The 20684-nt window shown below is 31.3% G+C and overlaps 1 protein-coding gene across 12 annotated transcripts in view; it reads left to right on the top strand.

Annotated features, from left to right (window-relative positions):
- The window catches only part of LOC134706871 (5'-AMP-activated protein kinase subunit gamma-1-like), a 170114-nt gene that overhangs the window by 120842 nt on the left and 28588 nt on the right, over nucleotides 1–20684 (top strand). For 11 of the 12 annotated variants that reach the window (XM_063566201.1, XM_063566196.1, XM_063566193.1 and 8 more), the window contains 2 exons: nucleotides 1647–2180; nucleotides 4609–4645. In XM_063566201.1, the coding sequence (XP_063422271.1) occupies nucleotides 1647–2180; nucleotides 4609–4645 (571 nt within the window). Of the gene's footprint in view, nucleotides 1–258; nucleotides 337–1646; nucleotides 2181–4608; nucleotides 4646–20684 lie in introns of those variants that run through there. The other variant, XM_063566198.1, reaches the window with a different exon arrangement.

Here is a 20684-nt window from a genome sequence, read left to right as displayed (position 1 = left end):
AATTATTTGGATGGGTCATTCTGTTTTATTTATATTATTGTGTCCAATATAAATGTTTGTTGTACATTCATCAATTACTTGTACACAAATTAAAGGTGGAATGAGGTCATTTGGTCTAGATACATACATATGTACAGGTATATTTATATATTTATTTGGCGTCAGTTACTTGCAGTACACAACTCATATCTGTAATTCTGTGTAATACTACAAATGTCCCATAGCTAGGGGAAGTTGTTTTAATATTCCAACATTTACATGAAATGTGTTATGATGAAGAATATTTATAATTATTGTTTTGGAAAATGTTTTCCTTGTCAACTTTCACAAAATGAGGTGAGAATTAACTGTTACTGACTTTTCTTATGGTTTTTTTTCACCAATTAGAATATGCAATAATAATGATTGATAGTAAATGACTTTGCTGGGTGAAAAATAACATAGTTGATGAATGGTTTGTAGTAAAAAAGGAAATAATAAATATTTATTTTACTCATAATCAATAGATTTTGACATGTTAATCATAATTTGATATTATGAATATAGCATAGCTAGGTGTACTGATAGGCACTCCATAGCTCCCATATATAATTAACCTCATTAAGTGAGCAGGGCGTAGAAAAATCATATGATAGTCTATAAATACTTACAAACATATTTATAATGATAAATGTCACCATAGACTGTATAATTAGAAAAATAAGTAAAAAAAATATATTGAAAGAATTTTCTTGTCATGCAGATGTAAACATGTATTGGAATGATTTTTATCTTATATTTGTTCTGTTCTTACTCTTAGCTGCAATATTTTCTTCATACTAATCCATCAGTAATTAAGTCGTATCAATGGAAAGACCCTCATTCCCCCTTTTCCCATACAACCCTTTTGCCCCAAAAAAAGAGATGAACTAATGTTAAGGTCATTATCTGTTAATGTTCTACCACAGCTAATTGGAAGCAAGAATCTATGGTCCTACCACTGTACTCTTAAAAAGAACACAAAACAAACTGCAATATCTACACAATAAAAGTTGTAATCATGCAAGACTTCACTAGACTTGTCTTTAGTTCTCCATGTTTTGTAGACTGTTGTCTTGGCCTATTCTTCTTTTTTGGCCATGGTGTTGTGTGCCACCTTAGAAGTGAACAAACTCATATGCCAGACACTTATTGATAATTGATTTTTAAAACAGATCATTGTAATTTGACAGTTTCTGGAAGTATGATGTAGGTGTATCAAAGGATAAGTTGGCATGTTCATTTGAAACTACTTTGTGAAAGAGTTTTCTATTATAGACTTACTTACCTTCGTTGTGACTTATTTGCATTCTATGTTTTTTTAGTATTTTTTAAATTTTAACCACTGATAAATGTTTATAATCGAGACCTTTTTGTTAGGTTTCTTTTATGTAATTATTTAACAGTGGTTTATTATTTAATGCTCATAATGATGATGTCAATGAGACATTTATAACTCATACCTGACCATAATGTAGCATGATTTTGTAATTAATTCTCTTTAAATTAATGAAACTAAGAGGTGTAACACTTGGGGGGAAATATGCACACTGTACAACACTCAATATTTATCATATACATTGTACTATCAAGGATAAGACTGACCATTGAATGATTTTTCCTTGCAGGACCTCAGTGCGTTTGCTGTACCTTTGATGGATACAGGTGTGAAAGAAATGACACCAAGCAATGACTTGGCGGATGGAGATTTTAGACCAAGATCAGGGTCAACAGGATTACGAGGACTGTTTTCTAGAAAAAAGGATAGACAGCGAAAACATTCAGGTGATTCAAATGCTAAAGACACTGCTCCAAGTACATCAAAAGTGCAAAATTTTTTAGATTCATTCAGACCTCGTGCAAAATCTGATCTTTCAGGAATTAAAAAACCAGGGAAAAAGGTGATACCAACAGTTAAAATGGATGAGTCTATGGATGAATCAACTTTACGCGATGCTTTGACTAATATGCAAATGGATAAAACAGCACCAAATACTCCTATGGGACAAATATTAGAAAAACAATTATTATCACCTACAAACAATGTCAAACAACGTCATCTCTCAGGGAATGACCCTCGTGATAGTTTTATGTCACGGTTTAGACCTAGGTCAAATTCAGATTCCAAAGCCAAGTCCCCAAGGAAGATGCTGACAAAACAGGTAAGGAGATAGTTTTCAATATGTCAGAGGAAAGGGTGTCATGTTTAGGAAGCTCCATTGCAGAAAAATGTTGGATAATTGTTCCCATTTAGCAAAAACTAAATATTTTTAATTTTTTTTAGAGATTTTTTTGTGATTGATGGTGTATGGTAATGGTCAGATTTCCAATAAAATATAAAGACATATATTAAAATGTCAAACTAGCAGAATATCTTCATAAACCAGTTGAATTAATGAACAAATCAAAAGATTTGTGTGACAAAGTTGCAAGTAGCAGATTCTTGTACAATGTACATTGTGAAACTTTCCCTGATATGAACCTGAATGCAGAACAACCAAAAATTTGATCAGAAAATAAAACTGTGGTGGAAGTTTAAAAACCTATAGTACAATAAATTCATGCATGTTTACAGCACATTTTATTTCCAAGGCCACTAAATGACTGAGTTGATATGTAAACAGTTTATTTTTGTTCAACATAATTGCTTCTGTGTTTTAAAGGCAGATGTATTTTGCATGAATATAATGAAGTATTTGATAACAACAACCAAACTAATTCAATGTGATGACTTTATCAAAAAGTAAATATTATGGTGTTATATATCACTGTGTACATGGTGGATTAATCAATATTAGGTTGACATTTGAATGATAACTTAGCTTGGACAAAATAATAAACAAATCTGATAAGTCTAAGCAATTCAGTTTATAAGGCCAATGAATTTATTTATTTGTTTGAAAAAGCCATAAAGCAAAATGAGGAATATTGCAAACATATTATTGGAACCAAGGACGTATACGTCCTTGTTTGAACCTTCTGTAATCATATAAACACAAACACTTCTAATGTCTTGGTGGCTCATAGTGTGTCATGCTGTCATGAAAAAAAACCTGCAATATAAAGTCTGTTGCTGAAACCGATTAGAGCAGAAATGCTGAAAAAAACCTGATAAGTCTGATACCATTCTACAATCTACTGTGTGATGTCCAGATCTGTAAAATTATGTTTGTCTACTTACAAATGACTTTCTTAGAATGAATGTGGTTTTCTTCAACAAAAAATTATTGTCACACTAAACCTAGTAAAGACATTATATATATAGATATTATTATTTTATTATGCCCCTGCCAAGTTTTAACCTTGTCCGTCTATACGTTTGTGCATCCGTTCCATTTTTTAACTTTCGTTTGCATCAACCAAATCTTATTAAACTTACACAATGCTACATATGAAGATTTGGAAAAATAAAACATTGAAAAAGCAGGCTGCTCTGTGGTCAGGTTTTTTTTTGGACATATTCCCCATTTCCTTTCCCAATTTTACATTTGAATATAATAACTCATTCAAGCCTGCCATAAAGGCATTTTATAATTTTATCTAAACATGGACTCATAAATAAGAACATTTTTTATTGAAAACATCTGATTTCATACTACATATACTAGTGGTATTCAAACAAAGAAAGTATATTAGAAATAACCAAGGATTTGTATTGTAAGACCAGGAACATATATATTGACTATAGTTAAATATACTGTTCCCAGGTAAGACAAAGCCTTGAAATAACCAAATAATACTTTATTACACAAATCTGTATTACGATTTTAATTTTGATAATTTTTCAGTTTGTTGCCTCACTTCTTCAGGTAAATGTTGTCCCTGAATATCCTTGTGACCAAGATTAGCCTTTTGTGATGCACACATTCACTGTTAAAGAGTGCATTTACCCAAAACTTTACCTAACATACAAACTTTGCTTTGATTGTGTATATGTGAGAACACTTTTTTAACAAAAGAGCACAATATTCATTTACATTTAATTTTAATAAAAAGACATAGTCCCACTGTACAGATGTATGTATTACCATGTAGGATTTTAAAAGGAGGGTTCTGCACATGCAATGCCATATATTTTCTATAAAGTTATTTTACTGTCGTACATCTCAGTTTGTCAATCATTTTAAAGCCCTGACCATTAGATCATCGTCAATCTACTGAGTTTATAAGCAGTGTTTCTGTATTGGGTTTGTGAAAAAAATCATTCAACTGAATTGCAACTTTTATTTATACCAGTTCTTAAACCATTGATAATGAAATTATTCTTAGGTGTACAATTAAGTTATATACATCTTTCATGGTCAGGGTTATCCAAAAATCTTAGCAATATCCCCAACCTCCTTTGTTATCTATAACTGCACAGGCTAGACTTTATTCAATAACCTCCCTTTACCTAAAAGCTGTGATACAGATGTATTTTAAAGACTTTACAATTTTGAAATTAGATTTTAAATTTTACTGTGACATGTCGATGATATTTATTTTTAGAAGTTATAGTTATCAATGCCTTTGATTCATTGTCTTTCTTTTTATTAGACCAAAACTATATTCAGTTTTGATGAAATTAAACTTGATGAATTTCTATTTTAGAACAGTACAGATAGTGCTACACCACCAGGCAGCCCTCGTAAGTATACCAAAAATTTGTATTTACCTATCAATATTTCTTACAGTGATGTATCTAAGCTCAAACCATGGAAGTATATGATTCCATATAATTTGACCCCCAATTAGTTGTTTTGGGTATGGAGAGATGATATATATTTTTTTTTAATTTTCAATTAGATGGGGTTTGTATCCACCTGTGGCCTCTGATAATACAGAATATCAACCTAGGTAAAGACAGGTTATGAAAAGGATATATATTTTTCTTGTAATTTTTTTCCCTATCAGAAGGCCATGCTAGCCATGTTTACAAGTTTAAACAGAAGCTGCTTTCAAGGGAGTATTGCAAGAATTAAAGAAGTTGTCAGACAAACTTTTCTTTTACTGAAGATTTGTGACATGTAAAAAAAAACGGTGTTATGCAGTGGTTAGCCTTAGAGAACTACACTAGTTAAATGGTCATTTTTAAAATACAATGGCATATGCTTCTTGAAGAGAGAGAGAAAATTATCCAATTACTGTCTCCTATAATAATATTCTTATAACTGTGTGAAAACCAAGATCTTAGTGAAAAGAATATTATCTGAGATTCTTTATTGTTCAAGATTAAATTTTAAAAGATATTGATGTATCAATTCTTCTAAAATCATAAGTGTTATAATAGACCCTCTCATGAGGAGCAATATTATCATTTGTATAAAGTGTAAAGGAAAACCCCATTTCTATAAATAACATTGAAATGACATCAGTAAACAAAGTGAATTGTGGGTAAAACTGAAGCTGACCTTGTAGGGTTAATAGTGCAGCAATAAAATTTCTTTGGAATATACAAAATATATTAGGATTAATCCTGGGTGCTCTTAAGTCTGTGAGAATGAGGCGTAGAAGAAGTTCTGGAAAGAGTTTAGAAGGAGAATCTAGTAGCAGTACAGGTTAGAATGAAAAAGATTATGTCTGACACAATTAAATATTATCATCATTTGCCACCTGACTTAATTATGACATTGGGGTTTTTCATCATTTTGAGGAAGTAAAACATGTAAACAATATGATGCAAGTTATAAGTTTACCTTCTTGTTCTGGAATGTTAATTAAAGTAGTTCTGAAATGTTATAGAATTTTTGCACCTGTGTCAGACCCCTGAATGTATCTAATCATTCATCATCATTAAAAATTTGGAAACTTGTTGGCTTTAATTTGCATTACTTTGGGTCTTTTTATAAGGCTTGATATAATGGAAAATTTGTTTTTTCTCTTCTATCTATTGAAATTATTTCTATAAATAGAATATATGTAAGAAGCAATCAATAATAACATATAAACAGTTTTTAAAGCTTTTCTTACAAGGAGTGCCCCAACAGGGATGTTTTCTGAAGAATATTTCATGTGAGAGTATTGAAACTAGTTAATCATGAATAAGAGGAAGTCTAAGAACATGATTTGTTGTGTATACTGTGAACCAACTGACCATGAAAAAGAATTTTACATAAATGAATGTTTTATAACCACTCGGCTGTTTTATACAGGTTATTTATATACTGGAAAGATACATTGTGGTCTGTGTGTCGGATTTCCATCACTTTGCAAACTTTGAACATGCTCAAATTTATTCTCATTTTAATTTGTAAAGAGAAAAATAACTTAGAAAAGTATGAAGAATCCTTATTTCTGTTTTGGGTACATGATGGGTGTTGTGTCATGTTGGTCTCATTGCACCAGGGGCGGACCCAGCCATTTTTAAAAGGGGGCTCCCAACCGAGGATAAAGAGGGGGTTTCAACTATATGTCCCCATTGAAATGATGTATTGATTGTCAAAATAAAAAAGGTTTAAACCCCTGGAAACCCCCCCCCCCCCCCACCCTTTTTGCATCTACTACTGCATTGCACCATGTAGGTAATCATTTTGTTATGGTTTCTGTGAGTAATAATAGGCTTCAACTAGCCTCCACTTGAAAAATGTACAGGTCCTCCCTCCATAATTCCTGGAATTGTATTTGTGTATCGAGTTGAAATACAATTTGGACTCCATGACTAAAATAAAAAGTAACAAGGGCTAAAAAAATGGAATAATTATTTTCCAAGATGCAAACAAATGCAATGCTTTCATTTTTAATGCTCAATGTTTTAAGTATACTTGAAATCAAAAGTGCATCATTTTTAATAGGTGCAGTGTTACTATCTCTATGTACTATTTTCTGAAATTGCATAGCTTATGTGGCCCTTTTTCTCTTACTTTATAAACATCTTGTACAATGTTGTACAAATTGTTTACCCCTTCTTTAACCCCTGATTCATAGCTATATAAATATAATAACAGTTGTCAGAGATCGATAGGATGCTGTATAAAGCTCATTACAACTGGATACCATTTAAAGTTTCTATACCACAAATATTCTTTTAACTGATCGTTTGAAAGTATTTCAAATTATTGTAGGGTTCACTGAAGAATGTTTCTATCATCCATCTTGAATCTATTACATTCTAATAGTAAAGGGTATTGGTTATAACTTGTTTTAGTTCTACATGTATAAAATTTGTTGTGAAAAATACTGATAAAATCTTGGACCATATTCACATTAAATTGTATATTTACCCTAGTATATATTTCATAGCCATTTAGAATTGAAGAGTATTTTCATTATACATTGTATGTTAGTAAATTGATGTAATCTTTATTCTTGTAATGTTTTATACAGGTAATGTTCTCAGACTTACTATAGGAGGTATATACACATATTCATTCATAAAATTTATTTTGTTTTGTCAGACTGTATCAAGGGGTTTAAAACCAGGAAAATTTGTATAATAAATAGCCTTTTCAAAATATTTTCTCAAACATTGATTGCTCCTAGATACAGTTTGACATTTGCATGTTTCCCCCATCCTTTATATGAAAGAACTATGTTATGAGATTAAAAATTCTACTGCTGCACAATTCTAACAAGGACAAGTATCTGGCTAGATAGTGCATACAATTACACCTTATCACTTCTGTCTTGGGATTCCAGTACTCAGGATGACAGTTTATTGATGCATGTGCTTTTAGTGACCAAAACCTTTGTGACCGTTTCTGTGGACGTCCATAGTAAATATCATATAAAACATTTAGGTTATCTGTTACATAGTTTATCAATGCTCTGGTCAAAAATGATTAATTTAAAGTCTTGATTCCTTATCTTAGGGTGAATATATTGCTATACCTGGTTCCTTAGCATTTCCTATCACTGTGTTTCCTATAAAGGAGTTTCTAATAGAAACATGGTCCTTTCAGTTACAAATTGTACATAGTTATAACCTAATTAAATTGAATGACAGAGTAGAAGATAGGACATCAGTTTGGTATCAGAAGAACTGATCTTCCATTCCTATGTTGTATGGTATGAATCAATGGTATCTGACAAATACTGACAATATGAAAACACTTGAGAGAAACAAACCATAGATCAGGAACATAATATACTGTTCCCGGCATAGATCTACAACAAATGAGGTTTAATTGATGCTGTACATGCTTTTCCCCTCCTTGGTGATATGGAACTTTTACGTTTGGGTGAATTTGTATTTTTACTTTCTTCTTGGTGTTGATACTCCAAACTGTTACTCCATTATTCAGCTGTAATTCAGTGGTTAGGTAGTATATAGCTTGCCCATGGTGTAGAGATTTGCTTTTTTGCCTATTCTTCATTCAAAGACATATATATCCACATTAGGATTATTTAGAATCTATTGTGCATTTTATATAGGCAAAACATTTTTAAGATGTTTGTTTTGCATCCAAGAAAATTCATGTTAAACGAAAAAAAAGATCTAGTGCATGTCTAATAGTTCATGATGTTCAATATATTTGCATATTATAAGAGAGTTTAGCTCTACATGTTAATACATGTAATCTCATTTTGACTGCAGTTCATTTCTGTATGTGTACTAAATTTGTAATTGAATTACTTCCCTTTGACTGTTATGTAAGTCTTTATAAGTGGTATCACTTACAAAGGGGATACTGTTTGTGTGATTTTAGAGCGATTTTATACTGACCTTGTCATTTCATTAGCATCTGAACTATATAGTTCAACATAACTTCACAAAAGTAAATAGGATATTTTGAAAAACTTGTTCTAGAATGATGAGGCAAATATATCAAACTTGGAACTTATGTTAGAACCTGAGAGTTAAATCAAATGTGTTAAATTTATTTTCAGTTTTTGGTATATATATGATATACATAAAGGGTAATGTGTTCATGTGTTTAAAGTGCAATAATTTTGTTTAAAGTGCAATAATTTTAGAACCTAATTTGGTTTCAATTTTTTCCAATTAATACAGGACCAGGACCACCATTTCAGTGTTTAATAAGTCGACAGTGACTATTAAAGTTCTTTTTTAGAATAATTTTTTGGATGTGACTTTCAGGTGCTTCATTAACAAAGCATGTTTAATGCAAGTATTTCTGATCATGTATTTTAATTATTTATAATTGTTCCATTTTATTATTATATCATGTTGGAATGTAGCTGTCGTAAACTATGGTAAAAGTAATACTGGTCAATTTGTTTTGTGGGTTATTGATTGAAGTAATGAGAATTTAGTTGATTGGCATGTGATAATTTATGATTATTACCTAGTGGTCAGAAACACCTGTCTATTGGTCTGTCATGGCAACTGAACAAGGTTAGTTATTATTTATTTTTGGAAAGTTTGCTATAGCTTGCTATTGCCTACTTTCCATAGCCATCGGCCTCAAACTTATGGTGACAGATTATCGCCATTTATCCGAGATAATTTAGTACTAGTACTAGTGTTTGAATTCTGATTCTTGGAAGGTTCTTTTAAATTTTGAGTAACTTCTCATTTGACTGAAAAGATTACAGCTTTAATAAAAAAAAATGAATGTTCACTGATGATTCAGATGAATTTAACTTCATTTTGAAAATGAGTATCTCAAACACTACTTCGTGGATCTGCCATACGCTGAAGAGAAAATCACAAGAAATCTACGCCGGATTGCGTCAGTTTCATTCATGAAAATTTCATGAATGAACATTTCCCGCTCTACTTTTACCTGTTTACTATGTACATACGTAAACGTGGTAAAAGCCCGAGAGTATCGAAAAAATCGGGAATGGGGTGCAAGCCGTCGGATAACTGACAAGTGATAATGATTTTTTATAATAAAACACAAGTGATAGAATATAAAATACTCGATAATTATATGTCTAATGTCTAATGTCTCAGTAATGGACGAGTACATGTAAATACGGTACTGGATTTCTTAAAAAATAATAATAATTTTAAAATGCATTGTTTTTGTCTAAACATCGACCGAAACTTCAAAGGTTTTGATGCCAAAAATCAGTTGAAAACTTTTTTTAAATACATTCCAATGTGGATATAAGGGCCTTCACTCGTTCAGCATGCTCAAGTGGATTAAACTGACAGCAGAAAAAACATTGACCAACGTCAATTCTTCTTCAGTCTTCTTCCAGTAATTTACATCATACCACCTCTGATGTATTATCGCAAATTCGTATAATATAGCATACATATTTAAAGCAACCAGGTCAGCATCTACTTCTTGAATACCATAGCTCAGGGTATTAAGACAAGTGCTGTAGAAATGATTAAGGTTCTTGAAATTATGATGATGTGTACCCTTTGGCTTAAATGGCTGCATTTCACCTCAAAATTTATATAGATTACAGACAAACATGTGCATAGCATGCCCTTTTTTAATAGAAATTCAATTGCTTTGTCATCCAAACACAGAGGCAATGATTACCATAATATATCAAACGAATGGCTTACAACAACAAAATTATGAATCTAGCGTATACATAAACCTTTTATTCATGTGGTCATACTGCTGTTGTTATGCTCCCACCGTATTGACTTTTATCCTTGTTCTTCTGTAAGTATGTACATTCTTCCCTTACTTATAAGTACCTCCGTATAGATCCCAAAATTCGTTTCTGTTTTCTTACTTTAGTTTGCCTGAACCAAATTGTATGAAACTGATACGCAATGCTTATAACCACAATTCACATGTCAAGTTTGAATTTTTGTTGCGTAACACTAAACTTGTACCATTCTCGCGTTTAATGCGACTTTACAAAAAGAAAAGTTGCTGGAAACTTAAGCTTCAGATAAATGTTCTCTAATTAGTATAGTTTGTCTTAACCAAATGTTATGAAACTTATACACAATTCTCATTACCACAAACACTGATCAAGTTTGAATTTGTGGATTTAGTTTTACTGCTCTAGGGTTGTGCTTTGTTACAAATGAAACCAGATGCTCTGCATGGCACAGCTTTATACGACCGCAGAAGTCGAACCCTGAACAGTTGGGACAAGTATGGACACAACATTCAAGCTTGATACAGCTCTGAATTTGGATTGCGATCAAATTGTTGACATAACATTTTGGTTTCTGACACAAAACAAATGTCAAGATCTTACAATTATATTGCACAATACTGTATAATTAGAATGAATACACAGTGTTTATTAACCCATAATTCAGATCAAGTGAAAATTTTGGTAGTGTCACATTTACAGTTCATGAGTTTATAACGTTAATGCTAGCGAGGGCATCATTTGAGTCCCATGGACATGTTCTCTATTTTTGATAAAAGCCTTTAATATAAATTCACTTTCTTTACAGTTGTATTGATTTAAGTTACTGTAACTGTCTTATTTATAAGTAAGGATGCAGTATTTTTTGCAAAGAACCAATGCTATCCAAAAGAGTTCAAAGAATGAAAATGTATTAATAACTATAGGCCACTCTAAAGGTCGTCAATAATGAGAAATGTTAACGTTTGTACCATATACATGTAGACAGCTTTAACAGGCCCTGATATGAAACATATGGAACAATTCAAACAAACAAAAACTTACATGTTAATTTACTAAAAACAAATATGAAGGACTTAAACCAATAGAAAAATACTAATTCACAGGCCCTTGAAGTTGACATGGCATGGGTACTTAAAGAAATTAACAGAGCTTTCTGCATGTATATTTCATTATTTTAGATCTACAGTCATGACAGTTTAAGGTTGCAATCATGAGAAAATATCCAAACTTTTTATGATAAACATGAAAAAGAGATTTTTGATAATTACTGACGAGACAATGGTTTAGTTTAATACATCAAAGCTGTGTTGAAATACATATTTGAAATAATACACGTCTATAACCTTTTTGGAATAATACACAGCTAAAGTTGCAAACTTTCCAGAGGTGCTATCCAGCACTTTGATTTTTGTAATTCTGTAACTTTCAAAGCTGTGACAGGATTTCAAGGGTTGGTTTTGTTTAACTTGAAAATGATGGTCAGTTGTTTTGAAAGCTGTCAGTTTACTCACCACAACCGATAATTATTTTTTTGTAATTCTGTAACTTTCAAAGCTGTGACAGGATTTCAAGGGTTGGTTTTGTTTAACTTGAAAATGATGGTCAGTTGTTTTGAAAGCTGTCAGTTTACTCACCACAACCGATAATTAGTTGATTTCTGGTCGACTTTACCAAGATGTTGATTAGTGATCCAGGATTACATCCTATAATGGCGGATTCATTGATACATCATAACAATAAATAATATCTCACAGGATCAAATAGCCTAGCTTTTTCTACATCATAACAATAAATAATATCTCACAGGATCAAATGGCCTAGCTTTTTCTATGTACATTTTGGATAAAACTATGGTGTTTTAATTTCACAAATTCAACTGGTCAGTTAAATCACATGTAATTGTACATGTGCATGTCTGAAGACTGGAACTACAATGATTTAATAGGTTATCTTTAAGTTTAGTGTTTTTGGTCTAACCATCATACAAGAAGTTAGTTCAATCACACACAATTGTTAAAAGTCTGAAACTACATCATTGGTGGTCTCCAGTTATATGATTTTTAGAGTTTTTGGTGTATAAGAAGTTGGTTCATGATTACATGTATAAGTCTGGATTTTCATCAGTCTTCAGGTATATTTTAGTGTGTGTGGTCCTAGAAGGATTTTGGGTCAGTGTTTTTGGTCTAATTAGAAGATGGTTCATTGTTTTTGGTCTTACAAGAAGATGGTTCAGTGTGTTTAGTCTAATATTAAGATGGTTCAATGTTTTTAGTTTAATAAGAAGTTGTTCAGTGTTTTTGGTGTATAAGAGTTTTTTACTGACAAGAGTGGGAATTGGGAACCAAAAATTGAAAATGACAAAAAATACTAGCATTGATTAACAAGACCTATCCAATAAACCAAGTAGATCTTCTTTATCGTTTAGCTGATGATTATAGGATCTAAAGGTCCCCTGACTGATGTGTCAGATACCTATCAGGATTATAGGATCTAAAGGTCCCCTGACTGATGTGTCAGATACCTATCAGACTGTCAGACATTTCATCTACATAAATAAATTGAGTTATCTCCCTTTAGGTTGTAAATTATGTGATTATGAAGTACATGACATGTCATTAATAGTCTGTATGTTAACTGTCATGGTATATCATCAGTAGCTCTGGAGGTCTCACGAGGACAACCAACTACACAATTGTCTACCAGACACCAATTCATTTTGGTGGTTAAAACTCTAAAAAATCTTCTTAAAACCTTATGACATGACAATGGGAATAGATTTTTCTTTATTATTTTGTAGTTCTGTTTAAAATTCTGCACTTTTAGTTTGTCATATTTTAGTGAAAATCATAGCTACTATTAATTGAAATGACAGATCATTCAAAGTGATTGGTTTCTGCTGCAAAACTTCTTTACTGAGTATGCCATTTTCAAAGATTGGTGAGAAGATGAAGACAGAATTTAAGATATCTTTTCCTTCATGAAGTTTCACGACCATAAATTGGAAAACAAGGACTTAAAATATTCAAAGTAATGCTTTGGATAAATAACATGCATAGAAAGCCTTTGACTGTTGTAATGATTTTAATAAGGTGAATTTAAGGGGGAAATGAAACTTTTCTTTATATTCCACATCCCATGATATATTTTTTCATCTGGCCCAGAGGATCATAGTTAGTTTTTGGGGAAAGACGGCTTCAAGCCGTCAATCCCCTATGGGGTTGACCAGAGTGACACTCCCTCACATCATTCATTTTGTTTTTATACATGTTACAGTGTGGAAACCCCCCCAACAAATCTTACTTAGATTGAAGAGAAGGAGACCCAGAAATGAATAGTTTGACTTTAAACACTTTTTTTACACATTTCCCTTCTGTTTCTCACGAAATTATCGTATCTTGAATCTCCTTTACACTATTTACGTTTAATTTACAATCCGGAAAAATTAGTATGACGAGATATTCTAAATATATCCAACCTACATTGTATTTCATAGTGACGTCATTCTTGGAAGAAGCAGGGATATCCTTCACCAGTTCACTGGTTATTTAAATCATTCTTAGAGATCGTGCACTAATTACAAATTTGTATTTGTTAAATCTAAACTTAATATTATTTACTGTAGATGATTTAAACATCCACATGCAATACTTTAATTTGTAGATCAACGACTTTTAAAATAAACAAAGATCGTGGGGTTACATGAGACGGGGGAAAGAAACGATTTTATTACTTTTTTCGGGTCTCACTTATTAGAGACAAAAGCGTCAAGAAGCGACAAAAAGCGTCAAGAAGACTATTTAGTGACAAGAAAACATTATTCTTCTTGTCGCTAAATTTCTTCTTGTCGCTAATTAGTGAGACCACTTTTTTTCTGTAAAAATTCTGAGAATCTTCCTCCAATTCAGGAGCACCTCAATTGATGAGTAAATATCCACTAAAATAAAAGTTAATGTAAATGTGACATTTCATTGGATTAGTAGTCTTCTATTAAAACTAAAGTTTTGTGTACCTACATAATCATTGTATTAATGGTAAAAAAAATAATGAAAATTTGCATTTTGTATTTTAAACATATTTATTATATACAAATATTTCAAAATTAAGATTTGGAAACTAACTTCACACAGTTTACATCACTCATATGTTTTTTTTTTATTATTAGTACCTGTTTCCCTGTGATGAGAGTTGTAACTTGGAACTTTAACAATGGAAATTTATAACCGAATAGATTTTTCAGTCCACATTTTCTAAAGAAAAAACTTAAAAATCCAAGAGTACTGTCACAAAAAATAGAAAATGGCCCTAGCCTGCAGTTCAGTGGTACACAATCAAGATTTCAAAAAATGTTGTAGTTGTTGTGAAATGACAGAATTCAGTTGAGTTTTAGATAATTAGCTATCAAATTTAATCAAATGTTTAGATTTAGAAGATGCAGATCTCTTCCATTGGTCCAAATTGAATCCTAAACTAAGGAAATGAAATTACATAAACAACAATTGATTTCAATATTGTGAACCTTTCTACATGTTCTAACTGTTCTCTTTTTCATTCTTCATATGAAAACTATCAAAAGATACCCCCCCTTTCCAAAAACATAATTAAATAGAAACAAGGGCCGTCTTTCCCCTCAGAGCTATTCAGCTCTTTGATTGGCACAGTGGTTGATCCTAGGGGAGGGCGTTTCTGAGGTGTTGAACAATAAATGCTTTTGAATGGAGACATATGGTTGGAACCCCCACTTTTGAAAATGGCTGGATCGGCCCCTGTGGCATCTATTATATAACTGTCAATGGATGTATCACATTTTCATTTGCATATCTAAAATAGCAATTTTAATATAACCAAAGTCTCAGATAATATGTCTATGTTAAGTTCGAATGAAGCTTCATATCTAAGTTCATCCCTACTTGAGTGATGTGTGGTTACTCTTATCAAGTTACAAATTCTTGTTAGTTTTATACTCGATACAGTGATGTTTGGTTACTTTCACTAAGTTATTTGTTCCATTTTAGTCTATTTCTTATTAGTGATGTTTTGTTTCTCTCACCTGCTAACAATTATCTTTCTGAGTGCCATTATCTTCCAGTATATACCTAGAATATTAAGTTTCTATTCCATCTGTTTATTGGGTAGCCACATCAGTTTATATATATGTTGTTATCTCTTTCTAGGGGCATGTTCTTTAGTTTTGGTTACCCTGTTCAAGTATAAACATAATGACGACATATGTCATGGGGTCACCTTCATTGTCAGTTTTATGTAGATATGATTACTTATTAAATATTTTACCTTATTTATTACTACCACATGAAATATGACAAGTACTTTTACAACTTCTGTCTTCATTCATTTATTATTTTGTTGTGCGCTTAGTTTCATTTTCATACTTCCAAAATAAAATTAAAAGAATGAAACTGTACCATCATGTTGGCATATAAAAGAATGAAACTGTATCATCATGTGGGCAAATAAAATAATGAGACTGTACCATCATTTTGGCAAATAAAAAAATGAGACTGTTCCATCGTTTTGGCAAATAAAAAGAATAACAGTGTACCATCATGTTGGCAAAAAAATTAGACTGTACAATCATGTTGGCAAATAAAAGAATGAGATTGTACCATCATTTGCCATGTACCATCATGTTGGCAAATAAAAAAATGAGACTATACCATCATTTTGGCAAATAAAAGAATGAGAATGTACCATCATTTTGGCAAATAAAAGAATGAAACTGAACCATCATGTTGGTAAATAAAAGAATGGAACTGTACCATCATTTTGGCAAATAATAGAATGAGAATGTACCATCATTTTGGCAAATAATAGAATGAGACTGTACCATCATGTTGTCAAATAAAAGAATGAAACTGTACCATCATGTTGGCAAAAAAAAGAATGAAACTGTAGACACTTGTTAGACATCATGTTGGCAGATAAAAGAATGAGAATGTACCATCATTTTGGCAAATAAAATAATTAGAATGTACCATCATGTTGGCAAATAAAAAAATGAGACTGTTCCATCATTTTGGCAAATAAAATAATTAGAATGTACCATCATTTTGGCAAATAAAAAAATGAGACTGTTCCATCATTTTGGAAAATTAAAGAATTGGCAATTTAAGATTGAAACTGTACCATCATGTTAGCAAATAAAAGACTAAGGCTGTAGCATCATTTTGGCAAATAAAAAAATGAGACAGTATCATCCTGTTGGCAAATAATTTTTAGTCTAAAATACAAAAGGTTCAGTCTTGTGAGCACTAAACTCAAAAGCAAAAGAAATATTAATCTCTTTATAACCAAATTGATGTGCACAAACACACTAGCTTCTAATGGCTAACAGTCCACCAATAGTAACACAGACCAAATTTAACTTGATGCATTACATGGGGATGTTATTTCAATTTATCATATCTACATTTGTCTGTCAATTTTTGTTTTTAGTCAACAATCTTTTTTTTCTTGGCTTACCTTGACCTTAAGAATTTACAACTTTGATTAAGGACAGTAACAAACCCATAAACAAGACAAATAGAAGTTGTTACTCTTGGAAAGTCAGCAGCACTGCTGGTAGGTACATAGGTGCATTATGAAAAAGGGAATCTCCTTTTTTTAGCTTAAAAACAGTGGTTTTCATGTACATGTGTAGAAAATCCTTTTTGAAAAGGTCTTTTCCATTAATATTTCTTAATACATAAAACAATTTCTTTTATTCCTACCTTCCTCTTTTGAAAACTTTTGGAGGGAGAGCAACCACAGGCACTTGTTTCTGTCAAACCACAATTTTTTTAAGTGACTACAGAAAATTATTTATTAGAAAACCTATGTGGGAAAATTACCAAGGCTAGAATATTCATGTGGTCTATTTTAACAGTAGATGGGTTTTAACTTAGTTCTGTGTTCTTTTCTTGTTTGCCTATCAAATGAAGCTCCTCAGTCTTATTTTGCACTGATCAATTCAAAAACCCCACACAGAGCCTCAATACATTACCGTTCAGTTCTTTCTCTACTGTTGTTGTGATCTATATTTAGAAATCAGTATGTCATTAAATAGGTGTTGGTAAAGTTTAAATGTAGCAAGATAAATTAAAATTTGAAAACAAGAAACCTGCAAAAGTGAGACATCTTGGACTTGGTTGGCTTTTAGAACAAACTTGGCTGGTCACATGATTTGCTAACCGAGAAATAAAGATTGCTTAGGTCAAGGACATTTAAAAACAGTTGATAACCGGAGCATGTGCTTAAGATGAAAACAACAACATTGGGACTTTTGGTTATTTAAAAGATTTAATTTGATTATTAACCAATTTATTAATTGATTCTGAGCAGTTAGTTATCTGATTACAGAAGTGTGTCAGAAAGACATATTGACAAGCTGTGTATTGATAAATTTGTATCCACTTTGAAAGGTGTTGCTGGATTTTTTGCTAAGGTTAAATTTTGTTGAATCCGTTTACTTGCAAAAATGAGTAAGAAGAGGAAACTAAGTTTGAGACTAAAAATAAGTGAGTATTTCTGTAAATCAATGATATTGTCAAGTTTGTGAAACGTTTTAAAGCATTTGTTTATACATCAATTCATTTCTAATTTATATGACCATAAAAGTTTGCAACTGAAGTAGGTCATCTGTGACCAATAATCATAAAAATTGAACTGGTTTCAAGTAAATGGTTTTCATAATGATATTCAATTTAATAGATTAAATAATTTACTTGATGAATGATGCACATTTTTGTCAACATTTCATATACAAAAAATGTAGAGTGTAAATGCAAATACAGATAAATGTAAATGTTGTACATGTATATGCATACATTTTATTACATCATTGTGGTTACTTTTAATTTACAGAGTACATTTTTGCAGTTTTTTTATTTTTTTAATTCTTTGCAAAATAGAAAGCTCATCTTTTTAATGACTTTATTATAAGAAAATAATTGATCTCTGAACTATATAATAATTGAAACATGATAGAGGATAAATTTACAGTACATGTCCCTAAGTCTATCACACTATCCGGATGAAATTTTATATACAGCTTCATTATATCTTTTTAAATCTGTACACAATTTTATAGGCCTCAAAATTTTACTGGTCAAATTTGGAAGGTTTCAATACACAGGTATTAACCTGTCAAGAGTTGTGCCCCTTAGTTTTCTAAAAAAAAAAATGGGAATTTTGATTTCCTTTTTAAACAGATTTCTGAAATGTTTAGAAAAGCAAGATGAAGAAGCACAGATTCTGCACAAATGGTTAGCCACTGATTTTTCTTAGGGTCCTCAAATTGTCAAAAAAATATCATTAGAACCTAAGATCTATATATATGGTTCTGTAGGTACACCAGAGATATAAAAGATAAGATATATATTGATGAATTGATTGAATGTCAATGTTTTATGCAAATTAGGTTTAAAATTACAAAAAATAATGTTCATGTATGCTATTGGAACAAACATTATCATACACATGCTGAAGCCAAAATTATCCTGGAATGGAGTCTGGACTTCAAATTTTGTATTCTTCATGTTAAAGTAATCCACTTTAATATGAAATGGGAATTATGTAATGATTCTTTATTCACATCTTTGTTACCAACCACATGATTCGATAAAGGGATTCATACATGTAGTTTAGCTGACAAAGCAGAACATGATAAATAAGTACATATTCTGACCTTTAAAATTTTATACCTATATATTAATAAGTAGAACATGATGATTAGATGATAAAGCACAAAATTTCTAGTGGCCTAAAGATCTGTTTGGGGTTTGCTCACAATGTTGCCTTTAAAGATGGTGTCATAAATCTCAGCATCTTCAGCTTTTCATCCGTTGTATATCATATATTTAACTTTTGTTATGATTGTATTCTTCCAAAGTAAGTTCTCTTGGAATCAGAATTTGTATTCTATGTTAATATGAACTATGACTGATACACTCTTTTTGAAATTGATAGAGCAGGTGCATATTGTGACAAGTAATATGAATATAATCTCAGGTGGTTCAATGTTGTAAGAATCAGATTCCCTATAGTTATTAAAGATGAGGAAGTTGTTTGGCAGCATGCATATGATTGATGTTGTAGTAGATTGTGGTATGATTCTCTGCTGTTGACTGATTTATTTCAGTATGGAATTATCATTAAACAACAGTTATCACTTATCCTTATTTTTATATATGACCCAGAGGAGAAGGAAAATTCAGTCAGTTATAAGTGCATTTGGGATCCTGGAATTATTTTCCAAAGAATTATGTAATCATTATGAAAATATAAAGCAAAGACAAACACAAATACATAAAAAGATTGACTTAAAGCAGTTGTCCTTGAATTTTCAAGCTCAATTAAGGCTTCATTACTATTACAATGAAACCTGTTTAAACCCAACCTTTCCAGGACTTAAGATTTTGTTCTGTTTTGGCTGATGTTGGGTTTTATCAGGTTCACAATGCACACAATTTGATATGACAGTGCTTACAAACATGTTTGGTTTAAACAGGTTTTCGGTTTATACACGATTTGGTTTGGTCAGGTTTCACTGTATATTTATATATTTAGAAGATTGTTGGCAATCCTGAATTTCCCCTTAGCAAAAAGTTCAGACATGGGATAACCTTTCAGTTTATATTGTGTATAAAACTTGTATACTTTTTGCTTTGACATATATGTACAAACGACTTTATCTCCTCTATATATTTGATAAAAGTTCATGGGTAATTTAGAGTAGTACTTGACAATTTATTAAGTACTCTCTCTATCTTAACCTGGTTAGTTGTTTGTCCATGAATTTATTTGTTTATGATTTGTTAATTTTGATTAATCAGTAAGTTTGCTTTCTCTTGGAATTGTGTCAAGGACTGTTGACATTGTGTGAATACAGAAGTTGAGCATGTAAAGTACATGTCGGTCACATTAGTGACAATAATAGCACTGTCCTGGTATAGATTTCTTAAAGTGGTTTATTTTGCCAATTTTAAAAATCTTGTAAAAAATGTAGAAAAGATTGTTCCAATATATCTCACTCCTGAAAATATTGAAGAAGAAAAAAATATATATGTAGGGTTTCTTTTTTGTTATGTGTTTGGGTTTCTCCCCTTTTTGTCAATTCTCATTTTCACATAAACAAATATCAAGAAAACAAAATGCAAATATGTATATACTTTTATTAAAGTAGAAATTACTGTAGAAATCAAGTTTTTTGT

Source organism: Mytilus trossulus, chromosome 2, assembly GCF_036588685.1.
Source record: "Mytilus trossulus isolate FHL-02 chromosome 2, PNRI_Mtr1.1.1.hap1, whole genome shotgun sequence".
Classification (NCBI taxonomy): domain Eukaryota; kingdom Metazoa; phylum Mollusca; class Bivalvia; order Mytilida; family Mytilidae; genus Mytilus; species Mytilus trossulus.
This window is presented reverse-complemented; position numbering and strand designations above follow the sequence as displayed.